Source organism: Mytilus galloprovincialis, chromosome 2, assembly GCF_965363235.1.
Source record: "Mytilus galloprovincialis chromosome 2, xbMytGall1.hap1.1, whole genome shotgun sequence".
NCBI classification, from domain to species: Eukaryota; Metazoa; Mollusca; class Bivalvia; order Mytilida; family Mytilidae; genus Mytilus; species Mytilus galloprovincialis.
Window position 1 is genome coordinate 30,533,596 of NC_134839.1, and position 26,139 is coordinate 30,559,734.

The 26,139-nt window shown below is 32.3% G+C and overlaps 3 protein-coding genes across 4 annotated transcripts; all 3 read left to right on the top strand.

Annotated features, from left to right (window-relative positions):
• The first annotated feature begins 1,041 nt into the window (after positions 1-1,041).
• On the top strand, positions 1,042-2,798 carry LOC143062014 (uncharacterized). The gene is made up of 2 exons (XM_076233867.1): positions 1,042-1,286; positions 1,436-2,798. The coding sequence occupies exons 1-2, from the start codon at positions 1,042-1,044 to the stop codon at positions 2,208-2,210; spliced, it is 1,020 nt and encodes a 339-aa protein (XP_076089982.1). The 3' UTR covers positions 2,211-2,798.
• A 1,708-nt stretch (positions 2,799-4,506) lies between these two features.
• On the top strand, positions 4,507-7,004 carry LOC143062203 (uncharacterized). Its single transcript, XM_076233985.1, has one exon. It carries the CDS (start codon positions 4,595-4,597, stop codon positions 6,905-6,907), a length of 2,313 nt encoding a protein of 770 aa, XP_076090100.1. The 5' UTR covers positions 4,507-4,594; the 3' UTR covers positions 6,908-7,004.
• A 5,522-nt stretch (positions 7,005-12,526) lies between these two features.
• LOC143063345 (uncharacterized) lies at positions 12,527-25,980 on the top strand. Of its 2 annotated transcripts, XM_076235447.1 has the most exons (3): positions 12,527-12,868; positions 15,015-15,170; positions 20,103-25,980. In XM_076235447.1, exons 1-3 carry the CDS (start codon positions 12,670-12,672, stop codon positions 21,557-21,559), a joined length of 1,812 nt encoding a protein of 603 aa, XP_076091562.1. In that variant the 5' UTR covers positions 12,527-12,669; the 3' UTR covers positions 21,560-25,980. The 2 variants fall into 2 exon arrangements, with proteins under 2 accessions (XP_076091562.1, XP_076091563.1); XM_076235448.1 differs by lacking the exons at positions 12,527-12,868; positions 15,015-15,170 and adding an exon at positions 16,373-16,482.
• The last annotated feature ends 159 nt before the right edge of the window (positions 25,981-26,139 follow it).

The window sequence follows — 26,139 nt, forward strand, 5'->3', positions numbered from 1 at the left end:
TCTGGCATTCCAACGTTTTTGCGTCTGGATTTGTAAACAATGTTTTGCAATTTTCGCATACTCATACATCGTCATTTTCATATTCTACCTGTAGTGTTTGAAATTGATTTTGTGTTAAAATGGCAGGGAAGCTTGGCCTTGGTGTCGAATTATTCCTTGGATTGTGCTTGGTACCTAATGGTCTACCTCTTCTTTGTTTTCTGACCGCCATCTTGGTTTATTGTTACAGGTTACGATCTATTTTATCACTTTTTTCATTATTGATATAACTTTTAAAACGATTTAATTCATAAGATATCTCAAGTACTTTTTAAATTATATTGAAAATGGAATAAATAAAAAAAAAAAAAAACTGAATTGCCATAGATATACATAATATATATATATATATATATATTTCACTTCAAACTTCCTTCATAATTACTGGTTTGATTGTCATTTGTTTATTTTAAAGTTATTTTTAGAAAACGGCTCGGGACGGTTACACGTAGATACTAATATTGCAAACCTTGTTAATGATGAAGTTAATGACCTTTCTATAGAAAGTCATTGACTGTAATACACGTGTGATCACGTGTTGCTCTCGTTCACATTACGACGACTTGAGTCATGTTTTGAAATCTTACTTTCTTTTTATCACAGAAGTATTATCAAACAATACAAAGCGACTAATGCCCGAGTTATATACATGATATAGGAGTTGTTAGTTCTATAATTTGACACGTATGTGTGGGAACTGTGGAAGTATGTTATGTAATGAGTGCAGTTGAAATGAAATTTATGGATACGTTTATCAATAATGATTCTATGAAAATATCACAATGAAAGAAATTAACAATGTTTCTCAAGGACTTGATGTTGCCAAAACTCAAAATGGTACTTTCTTGACAGAAATTAAATAAAATCGCGGCAAATCGTATTTCCACATTAGTGAAAACTTATTGAATAAAGAGCGCTTCTATCAGAAAGAAACCGACTTACATATGTGTAATAAAAAACACCTGGTGAGATGACCAAGAAATTAACAAATCACATGACAAGATGAGTTTTCAAGGGAGGAAAATAGATAACTCTGTGAAAGATTCGCAATCGCAATGGGAAGAGCCGAAATCTGCTGACATGCCAAGAGAACAATTCTTATATGAAACATTGAAGAAAGTTAGAGTACAACACAGAAAAGAAAAAGAAAGGCTTAAGAAACGACTTAAAGAAGTTCACAAAGAAAAAGAAAACGACTTTGCTAATTTAAAAAAAGATTTCAGAGAGTTACAAGAAAAATATGAAAAGTTACTCAGTGAAAGGAAGGAAAACAGACTCAATATGAAAGAGGAAGCTAAAGGATGTACTGAAAGTTCACAGGACTATGTTAATCTACTACAAAAGAGACTTCAACACAACGAAGTCGAAACCACTCAGATCCGTTACCTCCTTAAAGAGAGAGAGAAGACACCATAGCACAATTAAAAACTGAAAAAGACGACCTTCAAACAAGGTTAAGTAGTGTTGCTGGAGAAAAACTAGTTAAGGGAAACCCGTCTATTACCGATCTTGGAGATCCAAATCGTCCAATGAAAATTGGTGAAAAGTATGGAGAATTATATGATAATGAATGGACAGATGCTATGGAATGCACCAATGACATAAAACCATTCTACAGCGACAGTGTACACCCAGATTTTGAGGAAATACTCGTACTTCATCTTTGTAGATTGTTAAAAAGTTGTTACCACGAATGCTTAGTACTAGCAGATGAACAGATAGATAAGATTGGCAAAACACTTGCAGAAACATTTTGTCTCAATATCAGTTCAAGAGAGGAAATTCGCGATTTATCTCTTTGCAAAGATGTCGCAACTCAGAGAAGATTAAGGCATGAACATTTTGCGAATTATCTATTCAAAAATCAGATTATTGGCAAAACAACGATGAATGCATGGGATTATGCATACAAAAGTGCAGACGTAATTGAGCTTCTAATGAAAGCACAATTTTTTGAAAAATGCATAAACCTTTGTTGGTGTATGGTTATTCAAGATCCCGTAATGTATTTAGACGAAGACATTAAGCCAGGCACATCAATTGACAAGAATACATACAAAGAATTTGTTAAAAGCGGAAACAAAGTAAAATATGTTGTCTGGCCAGCATTGTTCTTACACCAAGACGGACCGATACTTTACAAAGGAATCGTACAAGCATACTGGCAGTAGTTAAACAGGTTAAATATGTTACCGAATTATGTAACGACATATCGGCATAATAACTAGGTCTATCATGGACAGATATCTGATAATCAAATCATAAAAATGGACAAAAAAAAACAGAACCGGCTCTACTATGATTTTATTAACCAAACTATACTCACCATTTCCCTCCACTTGATTAAAAAAGTTGACTGGCAAGTAGATTTATAAATTTATCAGTGATACTGTTTGTAAGTTCAATAACTTGAATTTGATAGTTTTGGTTAGTCAGTTTGATTTTGTGGAATCATAAAAAACTTTGGAGTAAATTCGTTGTACTATTGTCTGTATTAACCGTCAATATAGTATATATGACCATTTGTGACTATAATTATCATGCCTGGTCATTTGATAAGTAATAACTTAAAGTTATCTGTTATTAAATATTATTTTGCTGAACTTGAAACTTTTGAAATGAAAGAAATTAAGCAAAGCACGTCTTTGGATGAGCCAATATTCTAATTTGTATGCTAGTGATTTCCATTTCTAACAAGTTTCTTATCCAGTATATATTATTGTTTTGTAAAGGCAAGCTCTGGTGAATCTGCTGTTGAGTAAAATGCACTGATTTGATACATGTACTCAATGTGTTTTGTTTGTTATCTAAAAAAAATATATGCTGGTTTACGTGTATAGAATCACGATACCAAAATTGTACCAATTCGACCGTATAAAATTAATAATTACAATATATAACAGATATTCATTTCTAGTCCTCCAAAGTGAGCATAGATTTATGTCAAATTGTTACCAAAAATTGAAGAGAAAAATCTCAACATCAATTATTCGATTTTTACGAATGTGTAGTAAAGCATGCGTTCCATTATAAAACTCTTCATTATAGATTCCTGGATTATTTGGAGGTCAGTTTATCTTTGGTGCAATATATGGATTCAAAATCAATGGTGTGGAACTACATAGTATTGAAGGATACATCTACAAAACAAACACAACATGGGAACTTTCGTCTGATACTTAAATAATCAAAGGTGACAAAAATGTCAATATAGGGACAAGTAGTATGATCCATCAATTTATCGAGTTTATCCTAATCCTGATTGAAATATTATTACTGATTGTGGATCCGTTCTGAATAATTCTAAAGATTTTCTGCTGTATCCATATTGCGACTATTTTACCTATTATGTCTGTTTTGTTTACAAATTGTTGTAAATATAATGGAATTTGATGCAACTGTCATACAAGTGATAGATTTAGCGCTATAAAACCAATCCACCATTTTCTAAATTTGAAAATGCCTGTACCAAGTCAGGAATATGACAGTTGTTGTCATTCATTTGATGTGTTTTATCATTTGATTAGGGACTTTCCGTTTTGAATTTCCCTCGGAGTTCAGTATTTTTGTAATTTTACTTTTTTTACGTACCAGCGTGTGCTGCAGGCATAGCAGAAATGATGATTTCCCTATCGTTCCACGAGGTCAATTTGATTTTGAAATTCGAGCGTTTCCCTCATTTTATATGTGTTACTTTGAATTGTATTTTACTTATATATTTATGATTTTTCAAAATCGCTGAATTACCGTTGCCTCTAACTGATGCTACACACACACCGTACAAACACAAATTTATGCAATTGATGCCAACTTGAAATGGAAAGTGTTCTGTTTTAACGCAAATGTATCGATGTATCCCCAATATACTGATCGCAACTAGGAAAACAACAGTTAAATTATCAAATTCACCCTTTGTTTCTTCTTGACCAATTTTTTCTTAAATTCTCTGTTGATATATCATACTGATCGTACTAAATCGAACTCCATCAGGCAAAATTGATCATAGACGAATTGGTTCATGTAGTCATGTTATTTATCATACTTGGGGCCTTTTTATATCTAACTAAACGAAATCATGGGTTTAGTATTTACAATTTGACAGCTCTCGGCAACCACATTCGAAACATTAAAGGAATGAACGACATAGGAAGTGGCATGGTCAATTACTATATAGAAAGAAAAAAAGTAGCTTTTATGTCAAGTAGATACAAAAGCAACACAATAAAATATTACAGATACTGCAAAATCATTTGCTTAAAATGTACCGTTCTAATCTTGATATAAACTTCACAAGGTCTTGCCTATTCATGTTTGTACATTTGTCCTCCTCGTGACATAAATTATCTACTACAGATATCTATATTTTACTAAAACTTATTTTTATACTTTATCTCGTGACAGTCATATACGATATCAATATTGCAAATATTTACAAAAAAAAACTCTACTTTTTAAATGAACGTTTTTAAATCTATTTGGTCCCTTTTACATACAACTGTAATAGGAATACAATTGTGGATATGTACTTTCTGTTTGGACTAGTTAATTAATCAAAATGTCGAATGCTTTTGAGACTTGTAATATTTGCGGATCTAATGATTGGATTCAGTTTTGTGCAAACTGTGGGTCTAAGTGCTGTAAAAAGTGCAATGAACATCACGACGCAAGTGTATGTTCATATATCAAGGAGAGTAAGTGTAATCTCTGTAAAATTCACAGAGAACTCCCTAATGCCGTGACCGGCTATTGTTTTCAGTGTCAATATTTAGTATGCGATGTATGTCGGGCAATAGGAGATCACGATGATCATACAATCATAGGATTAACGGAAGCTTTGTTTATCGTACAATCGGAACAATATACAGAGATTGATGAAAAACGTACAATTGACACGACTTCTGATACAAAGAAACTCCTAGAAACCCTAACAAATCAAATAGAAAATCATTGTAAAAAGATAGTTGATTGTATTTCAGAGAAGAAATGTAAGCTTCTTTCCGAACTAAACGAACACAAACAATATTTAATAGAATATGCCACTAAAAGGGACAGAGACATACAAAGTGTCCGGAAAGATATGTCGGAATTTAAATCGACAAGTGCTGTATTTCCAATATTGTTTTTGCATAAATGGCAAACTTTTGCAAAACAAATGAATAAGCTTGAAAAACCTGCTGACCAACTAAACTTTCTATGTGGATTGATAAAGAAATCAGATTTAGATGAACAGTTCGGAAATTTGAAAAATGTAGATCTACAAAAAGAAACGAATGATCAAGACGTTGACAAGTTAACATCTATGTCTGATAACTCACAAACGATAAATGACACAGATATGGTTTCAGGACAATATCAAGAAATTAAAACACAGAATGAATCTTTGCAAAGGGAGGTGTTGGACCTCAAATCAGAACTGGTAACGTTAAAAGCTGACCAAAATTACATGATACAATTGTCAGAGGAAACGTGCCAGTGTTTAAAAGATTACATTTGTGATTTGGAAGTTAGTCGTTTGCATGTTAATAAGAAAGGTCTGGTCAAAAGATTAGGCAATAGTCGACTAGACCTTTATACTGATCGAATGGATTATATTACAAAACAATTCGAAACAATTATAGAACAAGACATTCAAAAGGAAAATGATTTTATAAATAAGTTGAAAGAAATGGCCGAATTGACCAATGATTTGAACTCAGACATACGCCTTAAACACTCTGAAATATGGAATCTACAAAATAATGTAGAGTCCAAGAACAAGAAAATTTTAGAATTAGAAGTTAAAGAATATGATGCACGGATGAGAGAGCAGAATCAATATGACAATATAGAGAAACTACAAAAACAGCACAATAAAGAAATAGAGTCTATCAAAATCAAGAATCAAACAGATCTGTTGAAACAAGTTCAAAGCGAGAAAAATAGAATTGATAAAGAAAATAGACAAAAACAAGAGCAAACAACAAACTTACTCAAGGAAAAAGACGAGAATATACTACAACTAAAAGAAAAAATAAGATGTCATCAAGTACATTTTGAGGATTACACCAACAAGCTGAGCCAAGGCGAAGCGGAGAGAATGAATCTTCGACAGATTCTTAAAGAGAAAAAAGAAAATATAAAAACTCTTATTCAAGAAAAAGACGACCTCCAAACTCGGCTTAGTAGTGTTGCTGGGGAGAAACTGAGCAAGGGAAATCCCACCATTACCGATCTTGGAGATCCTAATCGTCCGATGAAAATTGGTGATAAATATGGAGAACTGTATGATAACGAATGGACAGATGCTATGGAATGCATCAATGACATAAAACCATTCTACAGTGAGCATCAAGATATAGAGGAAGTGATTGTACTACATCTTTGTAGAATACTGAAAATATGTTATAATGAATGTTTATCATTGGCAGATGAACAGATAGATAACATTGGAAAAACAATTTCAGAAACTTTGTGTCTGAACGTCAATTCTAGAAGTGAGTTTTACAATTTACCAGCGTGCAAAGATGTAGTCTTACAAAGAAGACAGAAGTCTGAACACTTTGTGAAACATTTGCTTGCTAATAAGATTATCGGCAAATCAGCTATGAATGACTGGGACTATGCGAATAAAAGTGGAGACGTTATGAAGTATCTGATGAAATCGCCATTCTTTGATCAATGTGTTAATCTTTGTTGGTGCATGGTTATTCAAGATCCAGTAATGTATTTAGATGGAGACATGACACAAGGCACGTCTTTCGATAAGAATACATACAAAGAGTTTGTCAAGAGCGGAAACAAAGTAAAATACGTTGTTTGGCCAGCACTGTTTCTACATAAAGACGGGCCGTTGCTACATAAAGGCATTGTTCAAGCGTACTGGGATTAAATAAATATCCGACTTGTTTATGAATAAAAAAAGACCGGAATAGCAAGGTTCTTTTCAAAAGCTTATCTGAATAAGAACTCTTAGACATGCCAATAAACTGCACCATTTAAATAATGATGTTATTCCTATAAAGTTGATAGACGTTGAATAATTTCTTGACACATTATAACATTTCCTGTTTTAAATATTTCAAATAAAACTTACTATCAATATAAAATGCATTTATGATATAATCCTCTAATTTAATGAGAACGATAGGGAATACAAATCAACACATGACGTTGAAGCGTTTCGTTTTACAAATGTACTGCATCTTCAACTAGCACGGTCTTTTGAAATAGCATTTACGGTAGTTCGGGTATCTTCGGTTGTTGTCCATTCGTTTGATGTGTTTTGTCATTTGATTTTGCCACTGATTAGGGACTTTACGATTGAATTTTCATCGGAGTTATCATGAATAAGGTCGTACTTAACCTCCCTCTTTAGATGACATATGTTTTAATATCCAATTTACCATAAATTCAGCATTCTATTCTCCAAAATTCATTGACTGGTGAATCAGGTTGTTAAGCGGTTATAGACACATTTGTGAAAAATTTACTTATGAAAATATGTTGATTGAGAGTGTTAATAATTATAAATATCTTGGTTTGCACTTTAGTGCATCAGGGTCATTTTCATATGCTCAGAATGAACTGTATAAAAAGTCCTTGAAGGCGTATTATAAATTGTACAAGAATTTATTATCACTTAAACCAAGCACAAGTACCAGCTTACATGTATTTGATCATACCATAAAACCAATACTCCTATATGGGTCTGAAATATGGGGAACTTTTAATCCATTCTCAGCAAGATTCAGAAATGGAACTTTACCATTTGAAAAAATCTATTTCAGTTTAAAATGTGAGCGACTACATATAAAATTTTGTAAACTGGTTTTAGGTGTTCATAAAAAATCCATGAATTTTGGAATTTTATCCGAGCTAGGACGATTCCCACTATATTATGATGTGATTAAATCCATGTTAAATTACTGGTATCGCTTTGAAAATCTTGATTCCCAATTTTCTCTTCTTAAAGATGCTTATGTAACATCACAGAATCTTTCTCACTCAAAAAAAACATCTTGGTATGGCTCTATGAAGTCAATTCTTGAAATGATCCCAGACATCAATCATCTATCTTCACCATTACCAAAAATTAATAGCTTCAAAGCTAATATGAAAAAAATATTAAAATCATATTTTATAGACTTGTGGAACACTGAATTGGTAAAGCATTCAGATGGTAAACTTAGAACTTATGTTACATTTAAATCAGTTTTTAGAAGAGAAAAAAATCTTTCCATTATTGGGAATTTTGAACAGAGACAAAGCTTAACAAAGCTCAGAATTTCATCACACCACTTAAGAATTGAGTCCGGAAGGTATCAGGGTACCCTCCTAAATGACAGAACTTGTACTCGTTGTAACTCCGGAGATGTGGAGGATGAATATCATTTTTTATTCCAATGTGTTAAATTTAATGATGACCGTAATCATCTATTTCAAGAGATAACTAAAAGTTGCCCCAACTTTTTAACTCTTAACGCAAGAGATAAACTGATATGGCTTATGAACACAGAAGATAAGTCTATTCTCACAGCTGCATGTAAATTTATTTCGAAAAATTGTTAATTATGTGGCTTTCTTGTCTGCTTCAGACACAAGGAGGAGTGTGTAAATACCACAGCTCCTTGAGTACCGCCCTTTGGTGTCTGTTGCAGTAGGGAAACCTAGACTATTCTCAATACCTGTTTACTGCAGTATATGTTATTTGCTGTGAATATACATAAACTTTTTTCATTTGTGTTTGTTTTTCTGCATCAGAAACGAGGAGGATTGTTAGAGCTTTTAAGATCAAAATCCTAGAGCATCGTCCCTTGGTGTCTGTTGCAGCTAAACAATCATTTATTTTATATTTTATATTTTATATTTATACATTTTCAGCAAAATATTATAAAATCAAGTGAGAAAAAAAAGTAAATAAATAAATGAGGTTTGCCACATCTCTGGAGTAGCAACTCTCAAATACTTTTTTATTTAACAAATAATACCTGTATGACTATTTCAATAGTTTATTTTACAATGTTATGTAAAATACTGTATGCTGTATCAATCATATATGTTATGTGTATATGCCCCCCTGGGGACCTAATTTGGAAAATAAAATTCATCTTATCTTATCTTATCTTATTTTATCTTATAGGAACGAAACAACTAGTTGACCCCGGCCATGTGGTCATTGTATTGTCCTAAATCGGGACCTTTGTCAGTAGTTGTGTTAAATTATATATTAATTCATTTTATCTCTGCCAGTTAAAAAGTAGACACATGATTGTTTTTATGCATCAGGTCACCATTGGGTCCGTTCTGTTATATTTCCCAAATTTGTTCTTTCTTTACATTGGTTTTGACATATTCTAGTTATAAACTCATGGTTTTGACTACAAAACATTTAAATTGGTCGCTATGCACAGAATACAATCACCTTTCCTATGCATCAGATATTGGGGCTTCATAAAAGTTTTAGTTCATAGTATTTCTTAAATCTCAGTGCAAATAGTTTTATTCGTGTGGTGTTAGTCCTTAGTCGTTGTGTGAATGTCACGACAATGTTGAATAAAACCAAGTCATGATTTATTTTTGGTTGTACAATCCTGTTCCTTTCAGGTGCAATAGTGAAATTAAAAACGCACCAGAGAAAATCATTTAAACATTTATTAAGCTTTAATTCTGTTATGAATTTGATCATATTGAAAGTTTTTTTTCCCTTTAAAAATGTCCTGTACCAAGTCAGGAATATGGCCATTGTTATATTATAGTTCGTTTCTATGTTACTATAAGACGTGTCACGGTACTTATCTATCCCATATTCATGTATTTGGTTTTGATGTTATATTTGTTATTCTCATAGGATTTTGTCTAATGCTTAGTCCGTTTCTGTGTGTGTTACATTTTAATGGTGTGTCGTTATTCTCCTCTTATATTTAATGCATTTCCCTCAGTTTTAGTTTGTTACCCCGATTTTGTTTTTTGTCCATGGATTTATGAGTTTTGAACAGCGGTATACTACTGTTGCCTTTATTTATGTACGTAAACGTAATTCTATAAAAACAAAAACAAATCAACATACAACAAAGTGCATCCCTGGTCACCTTGAAATGAGAAATCTAGAACTAAGATTGATTCAGAGAGTTCTTCGTTCAATAAGGGAAGTCGTTCGGTCACATTGCCTTAAATCCATCATAATTTTAGAATGATGGGTCGATACATTTCGTCATCATTTAATCTATGAGTTTGACAGTCCCTCAGGTATCTTTCGCCCCACTTTTAAGATATCACTCCACAGTTAGGTACTTATTTTAGAATGTTGGCTCCAGCTGATTGTTCAAATATGAGAGTTAGTGTGCAATTAAAATTCATTTTTGGGTAGTTAATAGTAGATAGCATTTAGAGTGGGTTTATATGAACACCAAGAATATTGAATGTGTCTATTATTTGAAAAGCTATGCATAGAAGATGGTTAATTATTTTGTGGGTCTATTTTGATTTAATTTACTAATGTTAAGTGATATTTATTTTTACCACAATCTAGTTCTCATTTCTTCGATTGTGACTTAACCGATTGAGATTTCACTACATATTTACTAACCATGAGCAATATATGATTATTACAATTGAATATTTATGATTAGTAAATTTTAGTTTTTTGCATTTTGATTACTCTTATTGCAACGCAACAACAGTTCTTCAAGATTTGTAATCTGTACTTCGTAGAAAGAAAGGCTCCGAAAATTTTAGTGGTTAAGCAAGTTAAATTTGTTTCATAAAAAAGAAGAGTAAAAATGTTTTGTTTTTGGAATTTGATTTTTTTTGGAATTGGAAAATTATAACAACGTTAGTGGACATTATTTTAGTTACATACAATATAACAATATCTGTTACATATTTGAAATAATATACATTACCTATACATCCGTTTAATCTGTATAATCTCGTTAACTTTTGACAGGTTTTTAAGTTGTTTTTCTACTTCGAAAAGAAACATTTAAAGCAATACACAGTGTATTCGTTAGGATTCGAACCCATGCTACTGAGATACCGTGACACAAAATCGCCTGCATTGTAACCGGCGCGCTAGACCACACGACCACCTGGGCTTCAAAATGAAGCTATCGGTGGCCGGATGTTACCTTTCTATATATATGTTTAGTCCTTTTGTTCAGCAAATTTGGTCAATTTTTTTCTATTATGTAAATCCCCTTCAAACCCTCCGATATGGACCGATACTGGTCTTTTAGCGAAGAGATTGTCAATATATTGACTTCTTCAGAGGGAGGCGTCCTCTATTAAGACAAACTGTATATAGTCAAACTGTATAGTGGGTCATTTAGCATTATTGCAGTTTTCAGTAAACATATTAATTAGTAAGATGGAAATAAAAGAAAGAGCATTGTAGCAGTCTATTGTTTTCACTACGATAGTGACTCATTCTTGTTGCAGTGTAGTACGGACTTATAATTTTTTTCCCTATATACCTTATAAACCTTAGATTAAGGTATATATAAAAAAAAAATCTGAGACAAGTGCCTGTGGAACATGCACCGATCTACTTACTTTACTATCTTATGATTCATATTTAAAATATCAATTGTAAATAGAAAGGTTTCTCAAGAGATAATACATGATATTTCCATTTGCATTTAAACTGAACTAGAAATCGACCAAACTGATATGATTTCGGGTGTAAAGATAATATATATGTGTGATAATAAAATTATCAATACATTATACCACAGACCAAAGGAAATGAATAGATCTTTTTCTCTGTTTTCTGACTATTTTCAGAATATAATACGTCAATTACTTCCAATAGAATTTTCGTTTTTTTTTAATATTACATATTGTGTATCCATAAATGAGAAAACATTATGCATAACCAAAAGACAGTAGACGAAAATGGCGATCTTGTACAAATCCCATAACTGTACAAAAATTATATGCAAATATTTTTTATTGCGATTTTTAAGCAATGGACACACATGAGATATTGATTAAAATGATTATTGCGATTATAGTAAATGCTGCATACACACAATACTTACTTTTTAAAATCAAAAGTCCGAGGCTTTATTTTTATGACATCTTTCTCAGTAATAAAAATAAATTGGAAACATTTCTGAATTTACTAGATTATTGTTTAGAATGAGATATCAGCTATACAATATACGTTCTACTTTATGTACATGTAATACATATGACATTAGCTAACTATTAAAGCTTGGTGTTTGGCATAAATTTATAAATCCTTATTCGAATGAAACGAAATGGAAAATGTAATGGTATCATGGACGAGTACTACATTAAGTACAGTTTTGGATTTTAGAAACGTCACTGTTTGACCTTCCAACTTTCACTGCTAACAACCGTAACGTAATTTTTAATGAACTTTACACGTTTAGACAAATTTTTAATTTTAAAATCATGAACTGTGACACAATCTTAAAACTAAGATATTTTCATAAGATAATACTTATAATGATTTGTGATTTAACTTGACAAAGAACAAGACATTTAACGCCTTGAGATGTGTATACACACATATATAACGTTACTTTAAAACCAAACTAACAAAAGTGTAGTTAAGTCAAACTGTTGTAGCACATGTTATGGTAGTTGGCTTAAAATATGTCCGTTTCATAAAAAGCATAGCCAACCATGGCTTGCAAGACGTCTAGTTTATTTACAACACGGACAAGATTGGCAGCATTATTTATCACGTATATTGGATGTTTTCTATATTTTGTTGGATTTGTTACGCCATCATGGATAACATATACATTTGACACAGTAACATATAATGCTGGATTTTTCCTGACATGCGTAGAGAATGACTGCACTACTGATGTTAAGAAAGGTTTGATATTTTATTAGAATTTGACAGGATATTGATTTTTGCAGGACACGTACAATCACAATATGTTATGTAAATCTTTAAGATGCTTCTGATAATTGAACAGTTAACATATTACCCAGTTTCAAAGCCAATTCTATTATATTTCGTCAAAATTAGAAGATAAGTGCACGTAGAGAAATAAAAAAAGATGTACATAAGATCCTGACTTGAAATAGGCACATAGAAAATGCAGCGGGGTGAAAAATATTTACGGGCTCCCACTCCACCATGCTTGTTCCTGTGTGGTATCTTACTTTTGCCTGCAAGGAGAGCTAATAATTTAGCCAATCAAAGCAGTACAATTCAGTTACCAATAAAACAAGAATCCAAATTTTGAAAATTAAGAAGATAAGCCTGTATGATTGCCAATGAAGCAACTCTCCACCGGAGATCAAATGACATAGACTAAGAGGCTCATTTCTTTCAAATAGAAACTATGCTATGTATTTCCACTGTTTAAAAATCTTAAAAATCGTAAAAGATGTGATAATAAATTTTCTCAGAATTTATTTCACACTAAAGCTGTCTTTCAAAAAGTCTATCATTACACAATTGCCTTCTGCACTTTCTAAGACGATGCTTTATAAAATATGCTTCGCTGTACAGCTGTCAATATCACATTGAGGACGACATGATGGACATAGGTTAAATTTCTTGAGATTGATTTCTGTATAAAGAGTGAGAAAATACAAAAGGACAACAACAATTGAAAGTCGAAGAAAACCAGACGACCATGACCAAAATGAAAAACAACAAGACGAAAAGACCAACAACAGTCAACAAAACATTACACAAAACACAAGTAGAGATTAAATAGGAGTCAGTTACTGAGAATAGATCTACAAATATACAAAAAAATATTGTCCAAAATTCAGAAACTTTGTCAGTTGTTGGCTTTGTATAGTTATATCTCAATGTTTCTGGCATTACAGTAATTTAATGTTAACTGCAATTTTGACAATTTTGACCAACTTTGAGCATTCATAACAAAATTAACAAGAAAATAAAATTTGTAACCATAGATAAACGAACAGCAATCCATGTTTTGTTTTTTTAGATACAGATACATTTGTTTTGGCTTACGATGTTCTGCATGCATAAAAAATACAAATATAACATAAATACAAACTATGCAGATCTCGACTTCGTGAGTGATAAAAATTCATGTGAAATTGACCATATCTTTTTCACATTCATAATCAAATGATGCATGGACACATTATAACCTAGTACCCGTTAGCACCACACAAATTCTAAAAGTAGTTGTAAAGGAAAATATGATATCAATTGGTGTACTGAAGCAGGAAAGGCATTGAAAGTCATACTTCAATTAAAATTTTAATTTCAAATGACATGGTAGTAAACTACTAGTAAACATTAAAGTTTCATATTCCATCAATTAACTTTAAAATTTATATACATTTAGTAATTGTTATTATAGAGTATAATGGTATGTAGTTGAAAGATTAAAAAATACCTGTTTTAAATGTTTTTTTTCCTTATTAAATTAAAATACATAAGTAAGTACTTTAAATAATGAAAGGATTGGACATACATAGTATAGAGAGAGAGAAAAAAAGATTAGATATAATAGTATATGTCAATAGTAATGTATATAACGGTGAATTTTACTGTAGAGCCCGTCATTGTAGATGGTCAACGTGTTCAAAACTTTAATCTCCTTTATATTTTTTTGTCTGAACTTTAAAGCTCAATGCTAACCACAAACGTCAAACTAATCTAAACACAGCTTTATAATGAACATTAACCCCTAAAATAACAGAACATCTGAAGTAAATGGAAGACAAAAAAAAAAAACAACTTAAAGTACAGGCCTTCAAAAAGAGAAAAATGAAAAGTGAAATTTTTGTATTTTATAAATTTCATTCGTCCGAAGCGTTTTTCCAGATATACCTTCACGAGATTCACTCAGAACCAAATATTTGAAATCTAAGGGTGATTAAGAACCCCAAAAGTTTAAGAGCTATAAGACAAAAAAGACCTAGACTTGAATTCACCAAATCCATCCATCTAATGAAAGGAATAATTAAGGCAACAAAAGTAAAACAAATTGAAAGATGATGCTACATTTTTCTTTTGATCTTAGATTCCCTGTTCAAGATGTCCCAAGTTTTGGGATCACTGGGATTTGCTATGTACACTGTATATGGAGTTTCCGCCACATTGACGTTCATGTGGACCAAACATTGGAAGAAACTGAAAGGAATCAAACTTACAGCTGGCATCACGGCGTTAGCGGCAGGTAATATAATCTGATATCTGGTATCTCGGCGTTAGCGGCATGTACTATATTTTAAAATTTGGTATCCCGGAATGAACAGCTAGTATCACAACGTTAGCGACAATTGATGTAAACTTACATTTGTTTTAAGGCGTTATCGGTAGGTAATGATATATCATACTGGTATCACAGCATAAACAGTCTGTATTGTACACTTTCATCGGATATCATGGCGCCAGTAGTCTGTACTGTGACATTACATCAGGTATCACAGCACTAACAGAAGTATTGTAAACTGGCATCTAGTAATATGTTATAGTAACCGGTACTGTAAACTTGAATCAGCCATGATGCATGGCTTTTGCAACCGGTCCTGTTAATTTGCATCAGGAAATATGGCGATAGCGGCAGCTATTGTATACTTGCATCAGGTATCATGTCTTGAGCAGCCGGTACTGTAAACTGGCATCAGGTATCATTGCGTTAGTAGCTCCGGTAATGTAAACTTGCATGATGTAGCATGGCTTTAGCGGCCGTTACTGTAAACTTGCATGATGTAGCATGGCTTTAGCGGCCGTTACTGTAAACTTGCATGATGTAGCATGGCTTTAGCGGCCGTTACTGTAAACTTGCATGATGTAGCATGGCTTTAGCGGCCGTTACTGTAAACTTGCATGATGTAGCATGGCTTTAGCGGCCGTTACTGTAAACTTGCATCAGGTATCAATACGTAAGCGACCGGTACTACAGACTTTCATTGGATTTCATGGCACCGGTAGTATGTACTGCAATATTGCACCAGGTATCACAGCATCAACAGAAGTATTGTAAACCTGCGTCTGGTAATATGGTTTTAGTAGTCGGTACTGTAAACTTGAATCAGCCATCATGCATGGCTTTTGCAGCCGGTACTGACGGTACTGTAAACTTGAATCAGGTATGATGGCGTTAGTAGCCGGTATTGTAAATGTGCATCAGATATCATGGCGTTAGCTGGCAGATACTGTAAACTTACACCAGGTATCATGCCGTTAGCTGGCAGGTACTGTAAACTTACATCAGGTATCATGGCGTTAGCTAGCAGATACTGTAAACTGGCATCAGGTATCATGGCGTTAGCGTCAGGTACTGTAAGCTTCCATCTGGTAACACGGCGTTGGCAAGGTTTCTGTAAATAAGCACCAGGTATCACGGCATTAACATCAGGAACTGAAAACATTGCATCTGATATCACGCCGCAAGCAATAAGTACTGTTAACTTGAATCGGGCATCGCGGTATTAACATAAGAAGGTTCAATAAAGGTGCATCAGGAAGCATGGCGTTAGCGGCAGGTACTGTAAACGTTTATCTGGTATCACGGCGTTGTCAGTGAGTAGTGTATATTAGCATCAAGTATCACGACATTAACAGAAGGTATTGTAAACTTGCATCTGGTATCAAGACATCTAGCATCTGGTATCACAGTATATATATAGAGAATGGAGATGACAATTAATATTAATTTTAATATGCATATGCTAGGTTCTGAATACATATAGCATGCAAATATATTGTGAAAAAAAGTAAAAACACAAAAATACAGAACTCTGAGGAACTCCGAGTGAGTTTACTCTACTGAATAACATCTAATTACAATGATCAGTGTTAAACTACTTATACAAAGCCTTCAAAATTCTTAACATTGTCCCATAAATGTACCCGTGCAGTAAAAAGGCAGTATAACAAAAAACAAAAACACTGAAATAGCTATTTGTGTTTGTTTTTGTTTGTATATTAGTCCATGTATTGAATAATAATCTTTTCACATCAAAATTTGAATGACACAGGTATTTCTTTTGTCATTTTTTTGTAACTTATGACATAAAGGATATTAGCATTGTTTATCTTAAAACCTTAGTTACGCCTATTATTTATAGAATGAAATAAAAGAAATGCAATATCTGCCAATTTAGGGACAATCACATCAATGCTCTTCAACTTCTTGCTTTATAAGTCATTTCAACTTTTTTTTATTCTGGCGATTTTAAGTCTAGTAGCTACGATAAATTTATTTTCAAAACTAAAGTTCAATTTAAAACTGAATTCAAGACGGTGTAAAATTCATGGCTTGACATATTATATTGCAAAAGTTCATTTCGTACATTATATATCTGTATAAACTTAGCTTTTTTTTCACACTGACAATGCCAAAGACAACATTATTATGTAAATATCTTACACATATATGTAGGACTCAAATCTATGGTGAGTTCCGAATCTATGGTAAATATGACGTCATGCCATCCCAAATCTATGGCGGATTTTTTAAAACCCTAAACATGGCAAGTTTTGTAATTTCCTAATCTCTGGCGGATTTTTGTTGCTTCCAAATCTATGGCAGATTTTGTGCAAATGTTTAACAAGGCAGTTCATATACAATCACTGACTTGTCTTATTTGAGTTGAAACGACGGGAGCATGTCTATAAACATTTGTGAAACAAAAATTCCATAATGGTGAACCAAATCAACCATAAAAGAGTGTAGAAGTGATATACCATAATACAGAAATCAGGCTAAAATGATCTTTCCCGGAAAAATAAGCATTTTTAATCTGTGCATTGTACCTGTTTAATTCATTAAATGAAACAACTACAAAATGGAAATCCATTAATCAAAAAGAATTTAAACAGTTTTCACATATAATATTTATTTAAGCGTTAATCGATCTTTTTTAACTGGTGACGATTTGAGTCAAGGTGGTATCCTATAATTTCATTTTCTCACTTTAAATACTTTGACAGCCGTAGACGCGAAAATATGTACTATAACTCCATTCCACAAATATCTAAAGGGGAAACGGAAAGTGTTTTCCTGAGTTAAAATATTTTAAACACATGATTTCAGAAGACGAAGTCATAAAACTTTCGAGTCAGTTTTTGTACTCATACTCCAAAATCAACCAATCAAAATGCTGGATTTCATGTTTCGAGCATGATTTTTGTGCTCCGAGCACTGAGCAAAGTTTTATGACTTCAACCCCATTGATGACTTGAGACAACTTTACTGAAGTCGGCAACGACTTATATGGCGTTATTTTTATTGTGACGTTATATTCTACTCTTTTTCCCGGAAAATTACGCAATTCCTAAATCTGCCATAGATTTGGGGAAAACAAAAATCTGCCATAGATTTGAGTTGCTTGGCGTTTGAAACGTCACATTTGCCATAGATTAGGAATCTGCCATAGATTTGGAACCCGCCATATATTTGAGTCCTACATATGTAAATGAATATCCTGTACAAAACTATTTTCAGTCTTTGATTCTTCTGCATAAAATATTTCATTTCGAGAATTGAAGAGTTTGAATACAAACGAGAAAGGAACTTCGTGACAATTGTATACAAAAACAAAGTTCATCGGAAGGTACCAAAACCTTGTTGATAAATACTCTGTATCACTTTCACAAATAATACACGATGGTCTTGCAGTATAGATTCTATATACTGACGTTGTTTATCATCTTTTAAAATAACGTGTTATAGTGTTAATTTATTCGTCTTTGCAAACTATCATTTTTACTGTTAAGTCTATTTTGAGCTATATGCATTTGACGTGTCTCAGTACTTATACATCCGGTTATTGTGCTATAGTTGCTAATTTGCTTTGTCTATATAAAATTGAGAATGGAAATGGGGAATGTGTCAAAGAGACAACAACCCGACCATAGAGAAGACAACAGCAGAAGGTCACCAACAGGTCTTCAATGCAGCGAGAAATTCCCGTACCCGGAGGCGTCCTTCGGATGAGATTGAAGTGGGATTTCGAGCAAGATAAGTCCGTTTTATTATGCACAAGCACTAAATCCTAGAAATATATACATATGAAAATGTTAAAATGTTAAAACATAGCTGTTATCTTTAATAAAGTTAAAAGTATTGATAAATTCATTACTTTACATGTCGGTACGTGCCGAAACTCCATGTTTGTACCTTTGTGTAACTTCACAAACTAATTTGAATTACTAAGTATTAACTTTACTCATTTTAAAAACGAACACTAAAAGTTGAATCACTTTTCATCCTGAAATATTCACAATGAACACTATATAATTTGACTTAGGAAATGTTTTCAAAATTAATAATTGATAGTCATATTTATTTTGAAAATAAAAATAATATATAGTCAATTACAATTTGATTTAATCTTTATTTATATTTTTACCTGAGTTTACCTGTAAAATGAATGCGCGCAAATGTAATCGAAAGCTGCGCGCAAACGTAAAACATTTTAATCCCCAAATGCGCGCAAACGTAGTGCGCCCGGCCCCTAAACAAATATATATAATAGTTCAGTGATAATGAACGCCTTTTTGTTTATATTTGTTTACATATTTACTTGTTTTAAAGTGATTTAGATTATAACACAATGTTGACTGCTGTACCCCTATTTTCACATTTTGTACCTTTTTTATACATATGAAAATGCCTGTACCAATTCAGGAATATGACAATATTCATTAATTAGTTTGATTTGTTTAAGCTTTTTATTTTGCCATTTGCTTAGCGACGTTCCATCTATAATTTTCCTCAGAGCTCGTTTTTTTTTGTTATATTGTTTTGGCATATAAGATCTTGTAACACCACGAATGCTTTATTTTTTATTCAAATCTCAAAACAATGTTATCACGTAATTTTAAAGTGACTATTATATATTTGAATAACAATTATAATAATTGTAGCAGCATCTGCCTACCCTTCCGGAGCACATTAGATCATCCCCAGTTTTCGGTGGAGTTCGTGTTACTCAGTCTTTAGTTTTCTATGTTGTGTCTTGTGTACTATTATTTGTTTGTTTTTGTTTTTCATTTTTAGCCATGGCGCTGTCACTTTATTTTCGATCTATGAATTTGACTTTCCCTCTGGTATCTTTTGTCCCTCTTTTAATGTAATTTTCAATTATTTTCTTTCCAGGTATTTTTATTGCCATGGCAACACTAACAATGTTACAAAGTGACACATTCGAAGAAAGTAAATTGAGCTATAGTGCATACCTAGGACTTGTAGCAGATGTAATCGCCATCATATTAACTCCGTTTTACATAATCGATGGTATTACAACAACAAAACAACTAGACAAACCACGTGACAAACGTCAAAAGCGTTGGGACAGAACAGAACCGATTCTACCCGGTTTAGCACCAGAAACTACATTTATTTTGGAACGTTGTCCGACCTACCACTCGCAAATAATGAAAGTGTATAATAAACCTAGACCCTCTACATCTAAACAGTCTACAAAACGTTCAACAACACTTCTTGATATGATCAAAAACAAGAACACAGTAATAGAAATAGAAAAGAAAGAAGAAAAGGTAATAGAACAAGATAATAATAAAACAAATAATGAAGACAGCAGAGACGCTCCAGATAAATTGCTATTATTTTATCCTGAAGTAATTGCTTTACAAACATTAACAGAAAAAAATGATTTCGAAAATAAACCAGATGTGATGGATCAAGAAACAAATGAAATACGTGATACGGATATCGATATATCTGGTACTCAAGACGATTCCCATAATGAGATATTAGATAAGAACCAGGATGAAAAACAAGAATTTTCAAATGAAACGCACAATACTGTATATATAAACGAATCAGAACCAACCGGCGCCAAAAAGAAAAAGAAGAAGAAGAAGAAACATCATAAAACAAAGAAACATGCAAAAGAAGAAACCATTGATCCGACAAGTACAGACCAATCGTCGTTGTTAACACTGCCATCTCAGGAGAAAGATCAACAAGCTGATATTGAAAAACCTAAGACTGTTGATGCAGCAAAATCACAGTTAGAAGAACAAGAATATGACATAGAACACGAAAAACAAGTAGATCCAAAAGAAGAACAAACGAATGATGATATGATAGAGTCAACTGGCACCAAAAAGAAGAAGAAGAAACATCATAAAAAAAAGACAGCTGCAAAAGAAGAAACAACAGATCAGATAATTACAGAACAAACTAATGAAAAAGAAGAAAGGATAGAAACTCCACCGGTTGTTGAACACAAAACCTTAGAATTAGAAGGACAATTATACGACAAAATTACTGAAGAACTCGAAGTTAATGAAATACTCAAAAGTGAAGAATTGAAAATAGAAGATAAAAGCGAAAGAAAAGATGATAAAAGAAAGAAAAAGAAAAAGAAAAAGAAAGATGAACTACCACATTTCTTCGAAGACTTTGTAGTAAAGTATAAAACCGGAGCAATGCCTGAATCAACTGAATTAAGCCTTGACCACTTATTGCAAGCGTCCGAAACTACTTCGACGGCGGAAGAGAATATAAAGATTACAGAAAAACCTATACCGAAAAGTACAATTAATCAAAGAGTTGTTTCTGCCAAATTTAGAATGAACAAGATGTAATCATATTTTCGAAATAAGTTACGGAAGCTGTGAACATTCAAATGAATTGATTCATCTCTTGTTATAAGTATGCTAGGTACAAAGTATAAGCAAAACTATACCACTATAGGGTTTATAGAAATTGGCAAGTATATTACTAACTTTAATGGCACTAATTATACTGCGTCATATACTGCATTTCGACAAGAAAACATTTTAACATAGTTTGACCAATCTAAATCAATGTATGACTTTGAACAGGGTATACTACTGTTGCCTTTGTTTATGCTCTGAAATATAAAAGAAAGTATCAAACTACTAAAAAGTAAACATACTGAACTCCGAGGAAAATTATGAACGGAAAAAACGTAATCAAATGGCAAAATCTAACGTCTAAACACATCAAACGAATGGACAACAACTGTCATCTTTTTAACTTGGTACCGGCATTTTCTTATGTAGGAAATGGTGGATTAAACCTGGTTTTATGTTCTTTGCCAAATGGCTTCAGCTTATTATTTTGTAGATATAACCGTTTTGACTCACAGCCAGGGTTTCTTATATATATATATAAAGGCCAGGATGTCATGTTTCTTTATTAAGAAAATAGAATGAATCTTTGGGGAAATTAAATTGTAAATGATCAAGTAATCAAAGCATTTACATTTTCATATGATGTTAGTTATAGGAATAACTTTTATTTTTGTTTTGTTGCTACATGTATCATGGTAATATAAAATAAATACTAACTACTTATAATTATATAATATACTTAATCATGCTTTTTTAAATGAACCGAAACAGTTCACCCTTAAATATAACTGTCATAACATTTATTGAATGCTTCGAATGTAAATTAATTGTGTACTTCCTAGAAACTAGTATGAACTCAACTTACCAAATGAATTACTCATAATAAGTCATGTAATGCCAATACAATCAATAAGTTGTTAAACATGTGTTTGAATGAAAACATAACATATATTGGTTGCAAGAGGGATTTGTATGGATGTGAATGTTATTTAAGATATCATATATGTATAATTTAAATAGTTATGTTAATGATTTAAGGTATGCCTTTTGGTTTTCTCGTAGCTGACTTATTTCTTTACTGGTATGATTAGCTCTATCAATGGTTCAGGTTTTACTAGTTTTATAGCTCTTTTACGTTTAGCTTACTTCATAATGAAACAGAACAAATCACGTGATACTTGGATATTGATAAGGGCTTTGGTTTTGTGAGTCTTTTTTCACTCTTTGGTCTTGTTTGTAATTGTCTTTGTGACTGTTCATATTGATTGTATTGCTGCTGTGGTTAGGACATAATCTACAAAATTAACCATGATTACAATTAACAAGTTTTTTTCGGCTAATGGTCGATGGACTGAACTTCAGTATCAAACTTGATGTAGTTGGAAGAGAAAGAACAAATATATATATATATATATATTTTCTAATATATTTAGATGTTTAGGTGTGTATATGATATAGAAATAAGGAGAAATAGTAAGATTGCAATTGAGACAACCCTCCAACAAAGACCAGACGACGTAGAAGTTACATAGTATATATAGAAATAAGAATATATGGTTTGACTGCCAATTAAACAAATCTCTACAAGAGACCAAAAGACAGAAAAGTCAACAACTATATGTCGCCGTATGGCCTTCAACAATGAGCAATATAATATGCATAGTCAGCTACAAAGGCCTAAGTTATGTACAAACTAATGAACGAAAAACAAATATATTATACATTTACAATCGGCAACCACTGAGTTATAGGCTCCTGACTTCGTACATCCCAGACAGAATATGTCGGAGTTAAATTCTTTGTTGGTGCTTAATCATCCCTCAACCTGGGACAGTGATGTACCAGTTCAACTTAAAAACAAACTATAACATATCAGTTGAAAAAGGCTTAGCTAATCAATTCGATACAAAGCAGAAAAAACAACTGTCAGAAACAAAGACCGGACGTAGAAGTGAGTTTATACATTGCACAAAGACATAAGTTGTTCAGCAGAATGAAAAGAGCCATCACACGCACGTTTTTGTCTGAAAAATTTATAAAAGAAGTTTTAGAGTGATCAGTTCTATGATAGTAGTTAAAATCACCGAAAAAGGAGTTATAGAACACTTACTTAAGGCTAAGATGTGACGAGGATTATTTGTTTTAGTTTGGTTAACCATAACATATAACGGACCTTCAAATGTTCAGACGAGGGCCTTTAACTGTGGTAATGATTAGGCTGTCTACTATATGACATTCTGCGAAGTGCACTTACCTGAAAGAATGTAGAAGAATTCATAATTTCATTATTTAGAACTTCCGTGTGGCATTTCTGTCATACCACCATCATATCTTTGGCTGCTTTGTCGGCCGGTACGAACACAAACCGCTTTGCAAGTTCTTGAATTATAGTTTCCTAGTCTAGAAAAGGCGAATTATGTACTTTATTCATTTCTAAATTATTTAAAAAACCTGTTGATACTGTTTATAATGTTTTTTTTGCTATTTAATATTAATATGGATCTTGTCTGTATATCAGCTTTGATTATTTGGAATATGTTCTAAATTTTACTTCTCGTACTACATTTGTATAAACTTCAAGATTTACCTGTATTATTAAAACTGTTTTTTTTCCCAAAAGTGATTATTTTCGAAGGGTTAAATATTTCGTAGTGGTGTCTTGCCATGGTTTGTTTGGACTTGTTTGTTTGCTTTTTGGCCTTGAATGTTTGTCCCTAATATTTTATTAACTGTGCATTTGCATTCAGATATCGCAGATCAAATTTATTCGTTCATAGTGTGTTAATTTACCTTTTTTAATTGTGTTAAGCCTTCCAATTGATATTTTATCGTGTGTTTTTCTATGTTTTGATGTTATGCTATTGTTTCAGAAAAAAGGAGGAGGTTTGGTACCATTAAAACGATTAATCCCGCTGCAAATGTTTGCACCCTGTCCTAAGTCAGGAATCTGATCTACAGTAGTTGTCGTTTGTTTATGTAATTTATACGTGTTTCTCGTTTCTCGTTTTTTTATATAGATTAAACCATTGGTTTTCACGTTTGAATGGTTTTACACTAGTAATTGTTGTGCCTTTTATAGCTTGTTGTTCGGTGTGAGCCAAGGCTCTGTGTTCAAGGCCGTACATTGACCTATAATGGTTTATTTTTATAAATTGTTATTTGGATGGAGAGTTGTCTCATTGGCACTCGCACCACATCTTCCTATATCTATGTATCTTTTTAGTCACCATACACAGTGCATTTGTACGGTATAGAATATGTTTTATACAATATAGGTAAGGATTCAATATTACATCATTTGAAAACATGCATGCACTATTTGTAAATAACATCATAGATACCAGAATTAAAATTGTGTACGTAACACGTGCGTTTCGTTTACAAAAGAGTCATCAGAGACGTTCAAATAAAAAATGTAAATGATTATGAAATCAAAAAAAAAATCCTATAACATCAGCATGTATGAAACTAATAATAATAAGATGTGCTAAGTTAATTATTTTTTAATAAATAGAAAATATTTTTTTTTTCAATTATTTTTCTTCCGCCCTAATTCTAAACAGATGGTGTCTTTGTGTTAATTAAACACACCAAAAATAATCATTTATCTGTAAAATTGTTCCAGCCATGATAAGAAATTTGATATAAAACACAAGTTTACGGTGAAATTACTAATAAGGTGTCAACGATATTCTTGCCGATTAATGAAATGGAATGATTGTTCATATGAACGCGAGACTTGCCTCGCCTCAATGTTAGCTATGTAGGTGATTAATATATTTTGGATAATCAAAAACAACTAAATGATTATATATCTGTAATATCGTGCCAGCGATAATAATAAAGAAGCTATTAATGAATTATGTCAACAGTTAAACGGAGTAAAAAAGAAATCAGGGGGAAAAGAGTGTTCTATATAAACTACACTAATGAGATGTTCTTACCCCCCAGCTTACTTTTCGTTATGTACATCTGTAATATATTAATAGTATCAATGGAGAAAATATTCAAAGATTTTGCAACAAACAAAATCCTACTACAAATTATGATGTGATATCTCGTTGTTATAAGGGTTCCCATTCGTCAGAACTCGGCCGATTCCGTACCTCATCTAGGAGAATAGCAGAGTCAGCCGAGGATTGGCGATTGAAGGGTTCAACAAGTAAAGCCCTTATGACTTCCAATTCAAATATTTTGTGACGTTCTTTAATTTGCAAATTGATATTTTCATCAAATTGTTTTTTGTTGTACTGAAAGGAGGTTAGAATTAGAAATTGTACATAGTTTTTTTCTATTTAATTTTTTAAAGGAAGTGAATTTGCTATTGTTGTAAATTATAACCGTTAATTTGCAATATAATAATAATTTCATGTAATTTTCTATACAAATAAAGAAACATGTATAATTAATACTATTGTTTAAAACAAAACCTATTACAAAGTCATTCCCCTATGAATGCACAAGTAAGAGGGTCTGGATGGGATTTACATCATAGAGAATAATTGTCAAAATATGCAGAACAGAGCGCAAAACACAAATGAAAACAAACAAAAAAACAACAACAGAAA